Raw genomic sequence first — 20151 nt, forward strand, 5'->3', positions numbered from 1 at the left:
CTTTTCCTGCTCCATCCCAGTCCTCTTAGGGCAGATGACCTAGGAGCTCTCATGTGAGGGAGGTGGTGGAGTTCATCCTTTGCTGGTCTCTTCCTCAAGATGTCCCTCAGAAAAGCACCTCAGCAAAAGAGATATTTGATTTTTCTAGACTTGCATGAGGAAAGTATACTTGTCTCATTAACACAGTTTGAATGTGCTCTTTGTAAAACTGTAACCTTCACTTTATTTTGCTAAGGAGACTGACCAAAATCTGGGCTTGGCTTAGGACATGAGTTACAGTGTCAGCAGTGAGTTGCTTTATGTTAGTCATCTGAGACAGCTTTCTTTCTTTCTTTTTTTTTTTTTTTTTGATTTTTTTTAAGGTCATTCTTTTCTTTTCTTTTTTCTTTTCTTTTATTTATTTATACAAGCACTGGGTACAGTTAGAAGCGTGGGAGGGTGAGAGAATTCACCAGAGCCAGAGCAGGGAGCAGAACAGTCAGACAGATGAAGTACACTGCTGAGGGGAGCAGCAGGCGGGAGGAGAGGTCTGCGCACCATGTGGGACCCTTGCCCTGCGGCCAGGGATTGAACTGGCATTGCAGAGGCTGCGGGCAGCTTCACAACCCAGCGCTCAACCGCTGCGCCACTGGGGAGGCCCTGAGACAACTTTCTGATCCCCAAATCTCTTGTCTAACTAAAGGGCGGACAGGAAGATTGGTGTGCTCATTCCTCCTGCTTTTATGGGCGATTTTTTTCTTGTTTCATATACACTCATAATATGTCTTAAGAAGACATAGACAGGTGGAGCTCTGGTGACAGCAGTATTAGGAGAGAGTATTTTGCCATCTGTTTCGTCAGGGTCTTGCAGGAAACAACTTGTATGCACAAAGGATTTAATTAAAGAGGGTTTAATAAAGGGACTTTGGACAGAGATGCAGTCTTAAGAGAAGCCAATAAGGAATAATGAAGATCAGGGATAAGCAAGAGCAGGCAGGTAGTATTATACCCAGGCCTGTAGAAGCTGGGTGGGTGGTGGGGGGAAGATGGTGTTATTAGACCCCATGAGAGCAGCACCTGTGGGAGAGGGGAAGCTTGAAAGTGTAGCTCCATTCTCCACCCTAATTATCCCACTGCAGAAACCATGACCTGGCAAGGGGACACAGTGTGGTAATTAAGTGTGCCTCCTTTCTTCATGCCCTCTAGCCGGCCTCCTTTCTTCATGCCCTTCCAGCACCATGCATAGACTAAAGCCAATTGGAAGCTAGAGGGCAAGGATCTTACCAGGGCACAGGCAAAGAATGGTGGAGAACGGACAGGTAAACAAAGGAACCTATATGAAATCAACATTCGAATGTTGAAAAATGAGCTACTTATGTCACAAAGCAAACCACAAAGGTCCAACTTTATCTTACATGACTACACTTTTGTAGGTACCAAAAGAAACACAACATTACCTCATAGGAATTCACAGATAGATGGGGTAGGGTTTGGATTTTCTTTCTCCACCCCTTCAGGTTCTATGTCCTTATTCTGTAACCTATGTCAGAAAAAATAAAAATCTGTGTCAACATGTACAGATTTCTAAAATCATGGGTTTTTAGGGGCTATCTTGTTCAATTTCCATCCCCATCTTACCTCTCCTCCCATCCCTATTGTCCTTCCCCCCACACACACACACACACATACACCCCCCAGGAATTCCTTACATAGCATTACAGACAGATTATCTAGTCTAAGTAAGTGCTTTGGTGAAAAATCATTTACCACGCCTGAGGAAAGCTGCTATTATTGAACAATTCTTTAAGTTGTTAAAACTAAGTCACAGTATTAGTGAAATTTTTGCTTTTAAGTGGCAAGTTTTATCAAAGTTAGGCCCTTTATGGACAACTGGAAGGTGGAAATTCTCTCATTTTATAGCTTGGAACTTCAAGCTGATTTATACCCTCCATCCATTTTTACCAACATTCTCCTGAAATGTTTTGTTAAATTGGGTCTGGAACCCAGATTTTTATGTGCTGCTTTTGCTACTGCAGAACTTCACCAACTCAGGAATGGAAGTGTCGGGTGAGGGGATGAAGTTAACAGAGACAAGGACTAGAGACTTTTAGGGAAAGAAATAGGCACACAACCACATTGTGGGTAAAGAATTATTTAACTAAATGTCTCAGAGAAAGAGAAACAGCATAAAATTAAACAGCATGGTATGCAACACTCGGAAATAGTCTGAAAAAGACAACTGGAAGATTCTGATGGCCATTGTTTATTTCCAGGGATATATCCTCACCTATCTCCACTCAGCTCCATCCTGGGATGCTGACCTATATGGACTACTGCCTTTTGACAGAGTTTGGAAGGGGAGGAAAGTAAAGATGGAATAAGTATCACCGCCCATTCCTCCTTCCTGGGGGATCCCTGGGAGCAGGCTACCTGCAGCCCTCCATTCAGGGCTATAGCCCTCATCAGACTGTTCCTTCTCTCTCCTGCCCTCCACTCTCCCCCAGCCTCAGTCATCTTTCCCCTTCAGGCCTGCGCACTGCAAAACCCTTGTAGTTTCCCACACCCTGCCCACAACTTTGTAAATAGAACCATTTGTTATTAAATTGCCCAATTGGAATATACCATCTGTTTCCTGTTTCTTGACACACTCTCTTCCTAGTAGCCTAAGGAAGATTTCTAAGTAGCTACTATATGCCAAGAATAAAATGATAGGGGCCTCCCTGGTGGCACAAGGGGTGAGCATCAGCACTATGAAGCAGTCACCAGCTACTGCAGCACAAGTCCGATCCGGGACAGGGAGGTGACCCACACGGCGAGGCAGACCTCTCCTGTCTCGCCCACTGCTCCCCTCAGCAGTGTATTTCGGTCCTTCTGCCTGTTCTGCTCCCCACTCTGTCTCTGGGGAGTGGGAATCCTCTCACACACCCCACCCCTGCATCTCTGGCCTGTACCCCAGCTCTTGTATGCATAAATAAATCTTTTAAAAAATAAAATGATAAACAGTTAATACTTTCAAGGGGTTGTCTGTGACTGTCACAGGAGCAGATCATTAAATCACATCTTGGTAAGTGACGCAGTGTCACTGGATGGAGAGGTGGGTGGAGGTGTACTGGCAGATTCGGAGATTTCTTGGTGGAGATGGGGTCAGGCAAATTTAGAGGCAGGGGAGCAGGTAGGGAGTAGTCAGGAGCTGGGAGAGGAGTTTATTAGAGTGCTGTCATTATTAGAGTGGAGGACAAGAGTGGATCAGATGATAGAAAGCCTTGTAGTGCGGGGAGGGATCTTTCTAGCCCATCTGCTTGCTTTGCCTTTCTCTCTCCACCAAGAGAAAAGTAATGACACAGGTGAACTTTACAAACTCCTACTCTAAGTCCTTAATCTTGCCCCACTGCACTGCTGACACGCCTGCTTCCCTGACCTAAGACCTGTGTTTTCCACTGAAAATCACTCATACATTTCCAGCACCTGCTAAAGCCTTTCAAAATGACAAGAAGACAATATGGTAAACTAGTCCTTAGAGATGAACTACAGGAGCGGGCTAGAAGTGAATGTCCCCAAATGCATTTTAGAAGTCCTACCCACCAGAGAATCGTTTTCTTGAACAGCAATGGGTAACACTGACACTTTGCTTGTTTGATGGAGAGGACGGTAGTAATGTTGGAAAGTGAAGGTTTGATTTTAAAAGATTTGGGTAGGTGGACACTTTTAAGATCATTTTTATCAGGAATCTAGGCGAATCTACAGTCCAAGAGGCTCTCACTTCCCTTAGGTGCAAACTGCCAGTAGTTTCCTTGCTGTTTAAGACCAAGCTCACTATTCTCGACAGGTTCCTCCTCAGCGCACCACTGGCATCAAAGGCAGCCACTCCTCTAGGGCTGAGGCTCGGGGGCTTCATTACTCAAAAACACACACACACAGACCCCATCCAGACCACCTCTGTTCTCTTTTCTGTTAACCAAAAATCAGCACCACTGTTTTACTCGGCCTGTCTACAAATAAGGAAGAGACTGGAAGAGTTAAAAGACTGTGATGAGCATGGAACCTTCGAAGCGCTCCCCCGGCGCCAACAACTGCAAGAGCAGAGAAATCCCGGGGGCGGGGCCGGTGTCTGAGTAGGAGCCACTGCCCACCCCCTGGAGGCCCCAAGTCCTTGGAAGCCAGCAAGGAAGCGCCTCCTCTCGGGCGGAGACACCTCCTAGAAGTCGACGCCCGCGTCCCGCCGCGAGGCCAGTGACCACAGGCGGCGATTTCCACCGCCTCGCGGACTTGTGTGGCTGCCAGGGCGCGGAGTATGGGGCGCTGACGGTCATGGACGGCTACAGGGGCTTTCTGGGGCTGCTGGTCTCCGCGCTGCTTGTCGGCTTCCTATCCGTCCTCTTCACCCTCATCTGGGTCCTCCACTACCGGGAGGGGCTCGGCTGGGACGGGACCAAGCTCGAATTTAACTGGCACCCGGTGCTCATGGTCACCGGCTTCGTTTTCATCCAGGGCATCGGTACTGGCACTTCCTGGGGGGGCGGTGGGTAGGGAGGCCGAGGCGCTGGTGAAACCGACTGGGGCCGCCGCGAGCTGGCGAGGGGCCGAAGGAGGCGCGCGGGCCGCCCGGGCGCAGCGGCGGAGTGCAGAGCGCGCCCGAGCCAGTCGGCGGGGCGCGGCGGCGGGAGGGCGAAGGGCCGGCTGCCGCGGGCCGCCCCCGAGCCGGGGTCTGGCGGAGCAGTCGTGGGCCAGCGCGGGCGTGGCGGCTCTGGAGGAGACGCGGTGCAGGGGCGGCTGGCGCTGCTGCGGCCGAGTTGAGCTGGTCGGGACGCGCCGGCGCCACTTGGTTAACTCTTTGCAGAGAATGGCTGGCACGCACTTAGAGGCGCCCTCGCGACGCCAGAAACCCAGAGCCTAGGAAAGATGCTGGTGCGCCTTGTGGCCAGACCCTGACAGTTCTCTGGTTCCCCCAAAATCCCTGTGGACGGAGCCTGCGCAATCAGGGGCGCGGAGACGCACTTTAGGCGAGGCTTTTTTGGCCGAACTTGTTTCAAGGCTGCAGATCAGGAGAGAAAAGCAAGGGGAGAAAATGGAGGAGCGAGAGTTTGCCTTTTCCGGAACCATACTCAGTCCTGAGGGAAGGGCTCATCATCAGTCGAGGGTTTCACCCAACTGGAACGTTAAAATCAGTAGAGCCAGGGAAACTGCTAGGACTCAAAAGGGTGTCTCGCTGCCCTGACTAGTCATTGACTGGGCAGTCTTGAGTTCAACTTGTTTATGTGGCTGCGGAAGGCAGAAGTTCCCCTGAGGACCTTCCCATTGGAATGTCCATTGGCCCTGGTCCCCAGATCCGGGCCAGAGATGCTGACGGGGATGTGGGTGGCGGCAAGGCTGCTTGACTAGGAAACATGCTACTTTTTTTTTTTTTTTTTTAAGATTTATTTATGCATACAAGAGCTGGCGTACAGGCCAGAGGTGTCGGGGGTGAGAGGATTCACCAGAGACAGAGTGGGGAACAGAACAGGCAGATTGACTGAAATACACTGCTGAGGGGAGCAGCGGGCGAGTCAGGAGAGGTCTGCTGTGCCATGTGGATAGCTCCCTGGCTGGGGATCGAACTCGTGCTGCAGTGGCTACAGCTAGCTTCATAGGTTGCGTCTTAACCATTTAGGCCACCAGGAAGAGATGCTTCTTATTTTGAATTGTCTGGGTTTTGCTACGAGCCCGTTTGGCTGGAGGCGAAGTAGATATCGGCCTGCATTTTCTGCAATGAGACTAACAGGCAGGGAAGGCGAATTCTTTGGCCAATGGTTTTGTTTTTATTTGGGGGAGGGGTACAATTGACACATAAAAGTGTATTAGTTTCAGATGTGTAACAAAGATTTGCTAACCTGAGGGTAATGTTGATATTACTTGTTTCCCTGACTTACAGAGTCACAAAGCAATACCTAACATTTAGAGTGGTTTCTGTGTGCCCACTAAGTGCATTATTTCACAGGTATGTAAGAGTTAACTGAAACCAGAGCAATTAAGTCACTTAACCAGTTAAGTGATTCAAGTAGTGTGTTTTAGTGGCTCTTATTTTCAAGATTTATTTCTTCAGCTTTTGTGTCAATATTCTTATTTTCTGCAAAACATTCTTTTTGGAGAAGCAAAGAGTTGTATCTAAAAGTTGTATCTCATTGTATCTAAAATACAATTTCAAAGTCTTCACCTTAGAGTTGGTTATAGTTTTCCTCAAAGGAGTTTATTTCTCTAAACTTTGGACTTTTCTTAACCTATTTCTGCTGACATTTGGGCATAAATGTGTAAATAGTTATCTTGGAAAGTTTCATCTGTTGCTTTTATGCAAACTTTGTTTTCTTTAAGCTTAGTTACTATATTTGTATTCATTTTAGAATGTTTGTCATGTCAACATTACCCATCACATAATATATTTCATTGACATGAAAGTAAAATTTTCCATACATATAGGCATGCATAGTACTCCTCAGTTCTTACCAATCTTGGCCTCCTACCACCTCCTCACATCCACAGATGGAAGGTTCCAGTGGAAGGAGTAGGAGTAAATAGTTAATAGGTCATGAGGGAAATGCACATTACCGATTAGCTATGTTATCACACTTTTTTACTATGTGTAATTGCTTTAAGGAAGAATTTTAGGCTATGTATGTTATTTTTGATCTCTAATAATGAACATGATGTAATTGAGTTCTCTATGATATACAATTTTTTTTTAAATTGAAGTACCATTGTTTTATATCCTCATTAGTGTTTTGACAGTAGAAGATTTCCCAGTCAGGTCACCCTAACCCTTCCACAACCAAATCACTCATTGATCTTCACCATAGTCCACTGTATACATAAATACTTAGAGGTGGGGAAGGGAAGGCTCAAGTACAGCTATTACTCTAAACATAAAATGCTTTACAAATGCAGTATAGAACAGCAAACGGTATTTGAAACAGAAAATATATTGAGTCCTTTGAAACACCTTTAAGAAATCAGCTTTGAAGAAAGCATGGCTAACATAAAAGTTACATAATAAATATCTGTGTGTATGTACACACTCCTTCCACACTATAAGTACTCTAGAATAAAGTATAACAGACTATGGGTTATCTAAAACTGAGATAAAATTTTAAACTATGAGGAAATCTAATGAACATGAATGAGGAAGATTTTCAAAGTGAATTTTAGAGAAGGCTTTGTGCTTCTCTAAAAGGAATGTTTCCCATGAAATAGATACACTGCCAGGAAATCAAAGAACCAAACCTTGAAAAGAAGACCACAGAAAAGACTGAAACCAGAATATGCTCTCAAAGTGACAGTTGACCTTTTAAAAGGTTCAATAAGGTGGAATGTGGACTTTAGTAAATGGTAGGAAATCAAGTATATAAATGTAGAGGAAAGAAGTCTCTGCAATTCTATACTACTTACTTTTCCACATGTAGAAATCTTTCCTGTATAAAATGAAGAAAGAAAAATTGAATAGTGTAATGATCTCAAGTTGGTTTTGTGAGAGAATATAACTATATTTAAGTAACATATAAAAGACTAAGAAAAGGAATTTAAAATAGTTTTTGGAAGGCAGATGGGCTATCTAATTAATCTATCTGAAAGTGGCCAAATTCCAAGACCACTTAAATACATGTAAAAGGGCTCTTGGGTAAGACCTGGTAAACAATATAATGAGAAAGTGCCCCAAATACCTACTCCAAAATCAGCGTTGGGGACACCATTGGCAGTAAACCTATTAATTTTAGGGAAAGAAAGACTTCACAAAGCATAAACAAACATTCAAGAGAACCCAAAACACATTTGTTATAATGCATACAGATCTCTTTATAATGTAACAAATAAAAATGTTTTTAGAAGTTATGCAATGCTCACTGTTGCAGCCCCAGCCTCTAAAACAACACCCAAAACTGATGCATGGGAGGCCAATAAGTAGTAGTGAATGAATGAGTGAATATTTCTGTAACATAATTAAATTTTTAGTAACAAAATGCAATTTTACAGTAATGCATTGGTGATAATAATAGAAACATAAAAAGTAAAAGTGTTCACTTTTCCCCTTATGATTCTCCTGTTAAGCCAGTTGGGAAACACTGGTTTAGTCAACTTCAAGGAAGAAAGGGTATCATATTACATTGGAAATGCATTAGTCTAAAGATCTCAAACTCATCAGAATGTTATTACATAAGTACAATCTGTGGATCTACTTCCCTACCTAGAGACATCACTTCACAAATTCTCCCTTTTTCCTTCTGAATCATTGTTTCCTCTCCATTGGGTTATTTCTAACAGGCGCCTGATTTCGTGTCTACAATATATAGTGAGTTGAATAGTGGGTCACCCCTCCCTCCCTGCAAAAATATGTCCAAGTCCTAATCTCATGTACTTGTGAATGTGACCTTAATGACTGTGCAGATGTGTGATTAAGTCAAGGATCTCAAGATGAGATCATCCTGCATTGGGGGTGGGCTTTAAATCCAATGAGTGCTGTCCTTTAAGAGAAAGAAGAGTTGAGACATATGGAGGGAAGGCCTTGCAAGACAGGGGCAGAGATTGGAGTAATGTGTTAACAAGCCAGAAAACATCAAGAATTGCCAATAGTTACCACAAATTAGGAGAGACGTATGGGATACCTCTCCCTCAGAGCCTTGGGAAGGCACCTATCCCACCAACTTCTTAGTTTTAGACTTCTGGTCTCTAGAACTGTGAGGCAATACAGTGAGTCACTCAGTTTTGGTAGTTTGTTATGGTAGCTCTGGGAAGCTAATACAGGCATGTAACAGTAACCACTGGGAATCCCAAAGCAAGGCATGCTCATCAGGTTTTAGAAATTTTTCATTGTTCCTCCCAGTCCAGACATAGATCCTATGTGGGATCATTTGTATTGTAAGCAGTGTTGCCTGATAACACTGGTGACAAACCACTTTATCTTTTTATTAGGATGGTAATAGGTGTGTATCTGGATGGAGGGTGGGAACTGTAGGGAATTGGAAGTGCCTACTCCTGGTGAAAAAGGAAATCTCTGTTTAGCTCTGATGAATTGTGGCTATGATGGGATGCCAGTCTAAGGTAGCCAGAGCATTCATTTTCCAAGAGAATCCAATTTTTTTTAAAAACTGACTCCAACTTAAAAGTACACAAGCCACAAAACCAAACCAAAACCCCAAATCATTGTGCTGATCAAATAAAAATACATCTGTGGGCCAAACCTAGTCGAGCCAATTAATTGAATTTTTCCTTTTCATACACTATTTCGTACCTAATAGCCACCTTTGTGAGGATTTCAGTAGCTTCTTTCATTGTGATTCTCCAAAGGTTTTCAGCTTATGTTCATTCTCTGAGACAGTTAAAATTCCAGGCATGTCTCCAAGCTCAGATTCTTATTGATGGCCACTGCAGGCATTGTCTCAAAAAGTTAATTTAAAGAGGGTTCTCTGCTTTTACATTTAAACTTGAGGTCCTTTGGATAGAGTCTGGTAGGCTCTGGGTGCACAGGGAAATGAGGTGCAAATCTAGATAATCCTGCTCTGAACATGCTATCAAGGAAAACAAAACAATATTTTATACAAAGACTTAAGGAAAATGTAGTGGACACACCATGTTTAAGCAGAATTTATAAGTGTTTAAAAATTCCAGTGATCTGCAAACTCACTCAATAACTTATTTTATTTGGGGGTTCACTTAAAACTTTATGGTTTAACTTAACTATTGAGTAGAACTAAGTGCTGGATACTTTTTACTTATTAGAAAAGACTACTTAGTCTTACCTGAGCTAACACTTGGATCAATAGTACAAGCAGTCTTGTTTTTGATTGATTCAATTTAAAAGAGGATCTGCTCATTTGCTGGGGAGTATGTAATAAATTACTATGCTTTTTTAAGATGTATTTAGTCAATATTAGATTCTCACTATGTGCCAAGCTCTGTGCTAAATGCTGGGATGTGGTGGCGAAAAAGGTAGACATGCTTCCACCTCACAAATCACAAAGGTTTAAACATAGATGAAGCAGCATCAAATTGTTCTATGGTTGGGGACATTTCTCTTCCTGCAGGAGTGTCCCTCTCCCCACATACATTTTGACAAATTCTAAATTCACATTTCCTGCTCTAAGACAAATTTGTATACAGATAGATAGTTTTGTGATGGTAAGTAGATGGAATGCTGGTGTCAAACCAGAGATTACATCTGAGAGAATATACATTTTCACATATTCATGTGTTCATTATGCAGCTAGGAGCTAAGAAATTTTCTAGTAATTAAATTATTTGTATTTCTTCTTCATTGTCCAAAGAATAATTTTACAAGATATTGACTTACTTATTCCTTCCTTTCCTTCAAAGTTTATCATAATAGCATATTCCACTGCAGATAATTTTTCTTTTAAAAAAGATTCAAAATGTATTTCTCACATATTTTTGTTCATGTTTCCCTTCATTTTTCTGGAGAAAGAGTCTTGCCAACTAGGATCTCTAACAGATAACTCTTGTTTTAATCACAAGGAAATGTTTGATATCATTTCTCCTTCCTATGAGCTTAGGGGGTCTTTTTCTGCCTTCTCACTGAGCCTCAGGAATGTTGTCTAGGTAACTGCCAAGCCAAAGAACCAAGGAATATTTAAATTCCTTCCTCCAGGCAGTTTTTATAACTGTTGAAAATAACTTCTTGTTTCAGAAATGTGTTCTGATTTGTTAAGTTGCCCTTTCCTCCTGAAGTCCACCATATTTTGGTTTATATATTTTTAAAAAATATGTATACACCTTATGCAAATAAAACATTTGCAGTTACCCTTCCTTTATTCAGACAATATTTTGAAGCACATTCAACTTTCCAGCAGAGCTTCTATACATCTACGATAGATGCTGAGAACTCCTCACACATATGAGAGCCTCCTAGATTTCTACAAGCTGCTGCCTGTTTAGTAATTGGCTATTGTGTTTGCAAACTTCCAAAAATAGTGTTTTAACTTTAAAACAATCATGAACTCTTTCAACCATACAGAACATAAGAGATCCCCATGTACTCACTGTTTAATCACCAGATTAAACAGATGTTAAATTTTTGCCAACATTAAAATATATAGCTAGATCTTAGAACTGATAGGAATAAAACATGAGGCAGGGTGATGGAGGGAGGTGGGTGGAGATAGCACTTTAACTGGAGCAAAAATCTAAAAGGGATCAAAAAACTCTAAATGAGACACAGGGACTACAAAAATCCCTGGGCCCATTTAGATCAAATCTCCTGTTTGAGAAGCACCTAAGAACTTACTGTTACATAGTAGAACAATATGTTTTATCGATAACCCTAACTCATAACCCTAACTCATCGGTAAGATTATATTGTGTTCTATTCACAGTACTGCTGGAGAAGGAAAGCTAGTGTGCAACCAATTTGAAAAAGATTTGAATAAACAAAAAAGATTTAAAAATCAAGTTTTGACACTCAAAGGGATAGATTTCAGTCGTGTTGAGTTTTTGACTAATTCCTTTCTGAAACCCAAAGTATTGAGAAGAGTAAAACTTCTTTACTGGGAACAAAGTTGTCTTTGAATTTTTGGCAACATTTTTTAAGGTAAACTTTTTCTTGAAGAACAACATACATGTAGTAAAGTGCCCAAATCCTAAGTGATGTGTTTTCATAACATGAACACACCTGTATACTCAGATTCTGAGACATTCTAGGCACCAGAGTCCCCCTGCTAACTCTTGTAATTCTTCTCAGTCCTAGTAACTGCCCCTGACTTCTGTCAAAGTAGTTTTTATTTGTAACTTGTGATATAATATGATACAATACGATATAATATGATACTTGTGATATAATAGATTGGGAAGAAAAAAGCTATTATAGTTTATTGTTCACAATTTGCTTTTCAAGCAAACATATCCTCAGTGTTTCTTGCATATATAAACATTCAAGTTCACTCTCTAGGATGCCTTCCCCCAGGGTGATCCTTGGATGATGTGACAATGATGATGGATTGTATTGAGGTCAGTTTCCTGGTGCTGATATTGCCTTATAATTATGTAAGATTTTACTGCTGGGGGAAACTCTATGACGCAACTATAGGGTATCTGTATTAGTTATTAAATCTGCAATTGCATCTATAACTATCTCAAAATAATAGTTTAAAAATGCTTACAGAGCTACATACTTTGAGGCCAGAGCTGTCCCAGATGCTGGAAATTTAAGGAGGAACAGCAATACTTCTGCTAAAGTAGGACTAGGTAGGACTTGATATAATAGCAAGAATGGCAGCAATGGCATTTAAACCTGCATGGATGGATTTCATCAGGAGCTTGCTGCATTTCCAGGTTCATTTATCTAGTTCATAAAAGTATACCCTTCATGGTGTTGCAATTAAGAAATTAAGAATTAAGAAAAATATTGCTGACATAGTAGAATCTGTCTTACAAGGAAGTATTCTTTAAACTTTTTCAATCTGCCATATATTTCAAGATATCTAAGTTTTTCCTGAAATAGATGGTGAAGTGGAAAGGACAGAATATTATCTTCAGAATAAAAATTAATTGCATGCTGGTGAAGGCAGCCATATCATTATTTACTTAAACTAGGTCAATTAAAAAGAATCCTGCTTTTCAGGAATCTTTTCAAATGTTAATCCACATGCAGGGGGGGAAATATACATTTAAGTATATAGCTACTGAATCTTTTCCCTATGAACACCTATGTATACAGACTGAAAAACCGAGTATTAGCAGGAGCCTAGAAATCCTCTCAGTTCCCGTCTGGTAGCTATGCCCCTTTCACACAAGGGTGAACACTATCTGGGCTTTTCTTCTTGTGGAGATGTTTTGCCTATTTTTATACTCCATATAAATTAAATTGGAATGTATATACTTGTTTATGTCTGTCAATCCCAAGGAATTGACATTACTGGTTGATCCATATTGTTGGATAAAGTTCTAGTTCTAGATCTTTTATTCTCTTTGCTATATATTATTATCCCATGGTGTGAATATATTACAGTTTATTCTTTCTATGGATGATGAACATTTGGGGTTTTGGCCACTATAAATAGTACAAATATTCTAATACATACCTTTTGGTAAACATCTGTACATATTTCTTTTGGGCATCTCCCCAGGAGTGGAATTGGTAAATCATAAGTTTGACTTAAGTAGGTACTGTTAGTTTTCCAAAGTGTTTGTACTCATTTAAATTCCTATTAGCAGAGCATCCTTTCTAATATGAGATAATTTCCATGTTTAACCATTCAAATATATTAGAGGTATTCTCATTAGGTTTTAATTTGCATGTGTCTGTTAACCAATGAAATTAATATTTTTATTATGTTTATAACCACTTGGATTTATCCTTATCTAGTTAAGTTATTTTGCATATATCATTGTCTTTCTTATCAAACTAAGATAACTATATGAAGAAAACATCATAAAACTAAGAATTTAGTTTTGGACATGTAAATTTGAGATATTTGGGAGGCATCTAAATTAATATGTCAAGAAGGCACTGGATTCTGTGGATCTCGAATTCAGAAGAAAGTGCTTGGCTAGAAATACAAATTTTGGGGTCCCTTCTTGGTGGACAGCATTTCAGTGAAAGAGTGAATGAGATCATCCCTAGAGAATGCAGAGGGAAGGAAAGTCTTAGGACAGAACCTGAGTGGTATCAAGGTTCATTCAAAAGTTGGGAGTAAAGAAGATGCCAGCAAGAGAATCCTAGAAGGAAGCCCCATGGGCAGGAAAAGGGAAATGCAGAAGCCTCCCCCCTAAAGAAAAAGGGCATTTCATGAAAGGGAGTGCTCGCTGTGTCAAACTGTTCATCTTTGTTGATTTAAAAACCAAACATGCACTCTGTTTCCTTTTGCCTCTCCCTAGCCATCATCGTATACAGACTACCATGGACCTGGAAATGCAGCAAGCTCCTGATGAAATCCATCCATGCAGGGTTAAATGCGATTGCTGCAATTCTTGCAATTATATCTCTGGTGGCTGTTTTTGATTTCCACAATGCCTTAAAAATTCCAAATATGTACAGTCTGCATAGTTGGGTTGGACTGACAGCTGTCATACTCTACATCCTACAGGTCAGTATCATAGTATATTTATAAACAAAATACAAGAAGTAAAACAATTCAGATACTGTAGATGTTTTTGTACTCTTAGTTTCTTGGAAATAATCTTTTCATTCTCTTTAGTCATTGTTACATTTGCTTTCATCATATATATTCCATTGTATTTTTTTCCCATTCTGCTAATTCACTATATGGGTTCCTCTAACTGTGTAGTTCATTCACTTTTATATTCATTCTGTTGTATTAACATACCAGAAATTTATCTGTTCTGCTATTAGACATTGGGGCTATTTTCAATAGTTTTCCATTTCAACTGCTTCATTGAACAGTCAGAGACATGTCTTGGTATTCGTATACCCAGCTGTCCACAGATGGCTTATTCCAATTCTTGTCAACTTGCCTTGTGGAGCTAAGGTCAATCAGAGACACTGGATTCAGAGAAAACTGTTATCATTATCCTAAAGAATGAAGATTGCCTAGATTTTAAGTAATCTCCAGAAATAATCTTTTTATTGGGGAAATCTATCTATAGGGCAAAAATTGAGAGCGTCTGATTTTGTCACCTGAATCTGCCTGCTGGTCATGTGAAACCCCCTTCCTTTCTCCTCTCCCACCCATTCACTCAAGAATAAAAACACTATTTGCTCCATTTACTCTAGGATTTGCAGCCATAAAAATTCTCCATACATGTGTAATTGAATTTGTTCTTTTTTTCCTAAAACAAACCCAGAACCCTCAAATCTTTGTCAGAAAAGATTATACTTTTAAAAGAAAATAAAGATATAATGTTTTATAAAAAGGCAGTGTTCTTTAGACTTCAACATGCATAAGAATCACCTAGGCTGTACTTCCAGAATTTCTGATTTAGCTGATCTGAGTGGATCTCTTTAAATAAACAATTTAGGTGTTTCTGATGCATGTCTTCTATGACTAACACTTCAGGAACTACTGATTAAAAGGGACAAAAGGATTTTGTAATTTTCTGTTCACTAGTTTTTAAGTTACCATATTCACTTACAAGGTGGTAAGGCTTCTTAGATGGTTAAAAGGAAATAAAGATTATTATAAATTATACATTTTAATAAATTATAGATTATAAATTTGTATAGTTTACAATACTTTCAATCAAATTTAAGCATTCTATAATTTTTACCCCTTTCCTTTTAAAAGTAATTTTTTGTTGTTGAAAAAGTATTCTAATGGTGAAAGTAAGATTTAGAGGAGTTAAATTGCTCTGGGTTCTTGTTAGCAGATTTCTGTCCCACCTGTTTAGATACATGAGCCCTATAGTATGGATTAAAGATTATATACATGACAAGTCCTGAATGAAATTCCAGAAAAAGGTAAGACTTTAAGGAATAAAAGGAGGCAAGAGAGCAGGAAGTGGAAAATGTATAGTCCTCTGGGTAAGTCACAGAAAAAATATGGTGACTTATTCACAGAAATATATTTATGCTAAATTCTTGGCAGTCACTTATCATATTTTGATATAGAAAGCACAGCCTGTACACTAGGAAGCTTGCCTTTTGATACTAACAGAGTATTAGGAACATTCTGAACCAACAAAGGGGACAAATATGTTTAATATATTCAGACATTTGTGATATTAAGTGGATAATAAAATATGCAAAGCAGCCTATCAAAATGCACTTTTGATTACTTTCCATTATCCTTGCCTTTAAGCTAAATATGTTTTAAGGCCACAGACTCTTCTGCCTCCATTCCACCTGCATTCCTCATTAGTTCTTTGGTCTCTAATCAGGAAGGATGAACAGTTACATTAATGTTTCTCCCATTTGCTTCTCTTGTCATGGTGGTTTTGTTAGTGGTAAGAGACTAAATAGCAATATTCTCCTTTAAACTTAGCTACTAAGTCATCTTTATTTTCTTGAAGGGAAAAGAATACTTGCTGGGCAGGGAGTGTGAGGCAACAAAACAAACTGTGAACACATTAGGCTTTAGTTACATGGGAATCTTTTCTGCAGGGAAGTGTCCCATAAGGGGCGTAATTATCAAGGAAGTAGAGATAACTTTTCAGCAAAACTCATTCCTTCTTCAGAGAACAAAATTGTCTACTTTCCACATTGTTTTTTAGGTTGACCTGACTAAATGTTCTATTGTATTTGGTGTTAGTGACTTAAAATCTCTCATTTCACTTCCTACTTGGTAACCTTAAGGAAATTAATAAAAACAAACAAGTTAAGGACCAGAATGTTCACTATGTCCTTGTTAATAATAGAAAAAAAAATGGAAGCAAAAATATTCACAGAGAACTGAATAAGTAATGTTACATCCTTTAAAATAGAATATAAGCCATTAAAAAGAATAAACTAGATAGACATGAAAAGCTCTCTGAGGTATACTATTATGGGGGAAAAGAAAGATGCAAAGCAAATATGCGAAGTAAGTTTCCATTTATGCTTTCAAAAATTTCCTCTCCTTACACACACGCGCGTGCATACACACACACACACACACACACACACACCCCCTATGCTTATATGAGTACAGTGATTGTCTAGGCTACTTGAGAAAGTGATAATAGGTGTTAGCTTTGAGTCGTGGAACCAGGGTGGGCAAATTTACTTTTTGCTTTATGCCCTTGGTTCGAGATAAAAGGATTTTTCATTTGTATATATTGCTTTAATATTAATAATTTTAAAATTAGTTGAAGCTTATAATGAAATAACCTCTGCACTTTTTGATGTCTAGCTTCTCCTAGGTGTTTTCATCTTTCTGCTTCCTTGGGCTCCACTCTCTCTCCGAGCATTTCTCATGCCAATCCACGTTTATTCTGGGCTTCTCATCTTTGGAACGGTGATTGCCACAGCACTTATGGGAGTGACCGAGAAGCTGATTTTTTCCCTGTAAGCTACATGGTTTCCCTGATTTGTAATATTTAAGCTATAAAATGTTAAATACTGACTTAGTGGAAAGATGTAATACAAATTAGAATTTTTTTACATTTTAAAAATAAAAAAATTTTAAATGTTTATTTAAAGATTTAAGTATATTACATAAGGAATATAATATTACTGAAAGACCACAAAGTCCAATAAATTGTACCATACTTACAAAACAAATACTAGTTATGCATTCCTCTTCAATCTTTTTAATGTGAATGTTTTTATATTAGTAGTGATTCCAGTGTACATACATTTTTATATCATCCTTTTAAAAAATTTAAGTGGTACATATGTTCCAGATACTATGTTTTTTTTAGTACTATGGTTTTAAACAATCTCTTGTTATTTCATTGAGTGAATTATAGCACAACTTAAATTCTGCTGAATATTAAGCTTTAAGGGGATTTTCACTGAAGCTGTACCAGTGTGCATTCTGAAGGCATAAATTCAAGACTTTTTGGCATGTTGCTGTATCCGCCTATTTCTAATGGTACACTCTCTCTCTTGTAGGCAAAAACCTGCATACAGTTCATTTCCACCAGAAGGTATTTTCACAAATACCCTCGGCCTTCTGATTCTGGTGTTTGGAGCCCTCATTTTTTGGATCGTCACCAGACCCCAATGGAAACGTCCTAAAGAACCAAACACTGTCCTTCTTCAGCCAAACGGAGACACTGCAGAGGGAGTGGACGGTTCCATGGCAATAAACGTCAGCAACATGGACAAATCAGATTCAGAGTTAAACAGTGAAGCTGCAGCAAGGAAAAGAAACTTCGCCCTTGACGAAGCTGGCCAGAGATCCACCATGTAAAATGGAGAAGTGCAGTCGTATGACTCACTTTTAAAAACTAGCTCTACCATATAACTTCTGTTTAGTCATATGGTGATTGCGCTCCATAGAGTCAATAAGTCATTAAGTATTAAAATACTTATTTTAATCATAAAGTAGGATTTCTTAAAAGGGTTTTTATTGATTGAGGCCTATGAATTTATCTGAATTGGAAAGGAGATAATCAATGTAAATAATAGCTGATATAAGTGTGGTTCTGTTACTTTTTCCCTGTTGAGGACCAAAGCGTTTAGCACAGTGCCTTGCCTAGAACAGATAATGAAAATGTGTCTTTTGGTTTGTAAATTTGATAAACTGGCCACATATCTGGCTTTTTGTCATATAGTTATTTCCTCTAATTCTGGGAGTCCAATGCTTTCAGAACTAGGTGGAACCAGTCCTAGAATTTTAGAAACAGATCACAAATATCAGGGACAGGGTTTATGCTATGTAGATACCATGACTAGGATAAAGAGAAGAAAAAAGAGGAAAGAAAATTAGTTCCCTTCTTCCTGTGCCTGCCCTCAGCTCCCGGCTGGTTTGGGCTCAGATTGGCCCTGGGTTTATATTTGTAGGGTATTTTGGAGCAGTAACTGGGCCAAAAGTAGTTGAAGAGATCTTATCTGCTCAGACCTGGAAGTTTTTCTAAAACTTGATTTAGTCCCAAGCTTTTGGTGTTCTTTATGATCCAGATTCCAAAACTAATTGGAGTGAGAATATGCTTGAATGCTTAAGCAGCCTAAATTGCTCTAGCAACCTCAAAGAGCACTTTTCCCAAGTTTCTGTTTTTATTTTTAAAAGTACTTACATGGCACTTAGTGTATGTCAGACACTATTCTAAGCACCTTGTAAATATGTGCTCATTCGGTCCCCCGACAAACCTTATGAGGTAGATACTGTTGTAATCTCCAATTTGCAGATGAGCAATCTAAATCTTGGGGAGATTGGTAACTTGCCCCAAGGTCCAAGATTCATAATTGGTAGAACAGAAATTCAAATCCAGCTGTCTGATTCCTCAGTCCATCATCCCAACCAGTCTACTACCTCGTTTGTTTGTTTTTTCTGTTTTATAGTAATTCACATCTAATTTTATCCATCCCTGGAAAAAATCTCAATTTTTGGAGTGTAGTGGAGTTGTTAAAGTTTACCTCCTGGCACTCTTTTCCAAGGCAGATTCCTCAAAGGTAACCAGAGTAAAGGGCCCATCCATACCTGGAAATAGGCCATGGGCATCCTGTCACTGCCAATAAGCCACAGCCTACGTTGATACCCCTTTGATCTTAAAATTATATCTTGATGACAGAAAAAGTTTTGGACAAGAACATCTATCATGTCAGAAGTAATCGGTTACAATTTTTGTTCTTTAGGATCTTAGCTACTTAACAGCTTTGGGTTTGGAGATATGAAAACCTTACCTTCCTAGGGACAATAGCTAGGGTTTTTCCTAATTTGGGTGGAATTTTAAGGGATATCTTGCATTTTGGGATTCTCGGTAATGAATTGAGACCAAATGGTGACAGACTTTGGGCCTGGAAACCTGTCTAGGCTCTGGACCGACTGAAATGAAAGCCTAAAGCAGTATCTGTGCTGAAATGACTCTTATTTAACTCTATTTCCAAAACTGAGTGTCAGAAGGGTCTCTGGTGCCCAACCCAAAGCCTGACACATAGTAGGCACAATTAAATGTAGTAGGGGTAGAGTATGCTACATTTTTGGTACTAACTAGAAGGAATAAATGTTTGTCACACAGAAACATGTTTCGGCAGGTGGATATTTCATTACATTAAGGTGCACAAAATTCCAGAAGTTTTTTTTTTTTTAAGAGGAGGGGGTCAGTGATAGCCCCAAGAACTGAAGCTACCATTCATTCCATTTTGTGTAGGCCAACAAAAGGGTAATTAGTGAAAAGTTAATTATGAATTCAACGCTAGCATATTCTGCTCCATTGAGAAGTATTTGAGCACCCCTTATTTAGCCCTTTATTTTCTCTCTCTTGTGGGCTAAGGTGAGGGTAATCTTACAGATATTATAGGAACTTCTTTCATTCTCAACCTTTATGAAAACAATGCATAGTAAAATATATTTAGAAAATCTTTCTGTTTGAGACTCTTCTTTTAATGGGCTTTTTAGTCTAGTGATAATTGTACCTTTATGTTTCAAAAGCTGATCTTTCCTACCTCAAGTATCTCCCCCCAAAATATCTCATTAAAAAGCCCACAAAAAGAATAGGGGAAACAAAGCCTTAGGTATCAAATCCAAAACAGTGATTGAAATCTCCCCAAATAATTATAGCCTATATCATCTGCAGAGATCAGCTGGCTTGGCTTACCCCATAATCTAATTTCAGAAAGAAGAAAGAAAAAAAAGCTTTATTTTAACACTCATCTAA

The 20151-nt window shown here is 39.5% G+C and overlaps 1 protein-coding gene across 1 annotated transcript; it reads left to right on the forward strand.

Moving 5' to 3' along the window:
• Positions 1-4142: 4142 nt before the first annotated feature.
• On the forward strand, positions 4143-17744 carry CYBRD1 (cytochrome b reductase 1; the record flags this gene model as incomplete). Its single annotated transcript, XM_084232192.1, has 4 exons — positions 4143-4474; positions 13831-14039; positions 16740-16894; positions 17444-17744. Exons 1-4 carry the CDS (start codon positions 4288-4290, stop codon positions 17742-17744), a joined length of 852 nt encoding a protein of 283 aa, XP_084088318.1. The 5' UTR covers positions 4143-4287.
• Positions 17745-20151: the final 2407 nt, after the last annotated feature.

This window comes from Talpa europaea (genome assembly GCF_964194135.1).
Source record: "Talpa europaea genome assembly, chromosome: 1".
Classification (NCBI taxonomy): Eukaryota; Metazoa; Chordata; class Mammalia; order Eulipotyphla; family Talpidae; genus Talpa; species Talpa europaea.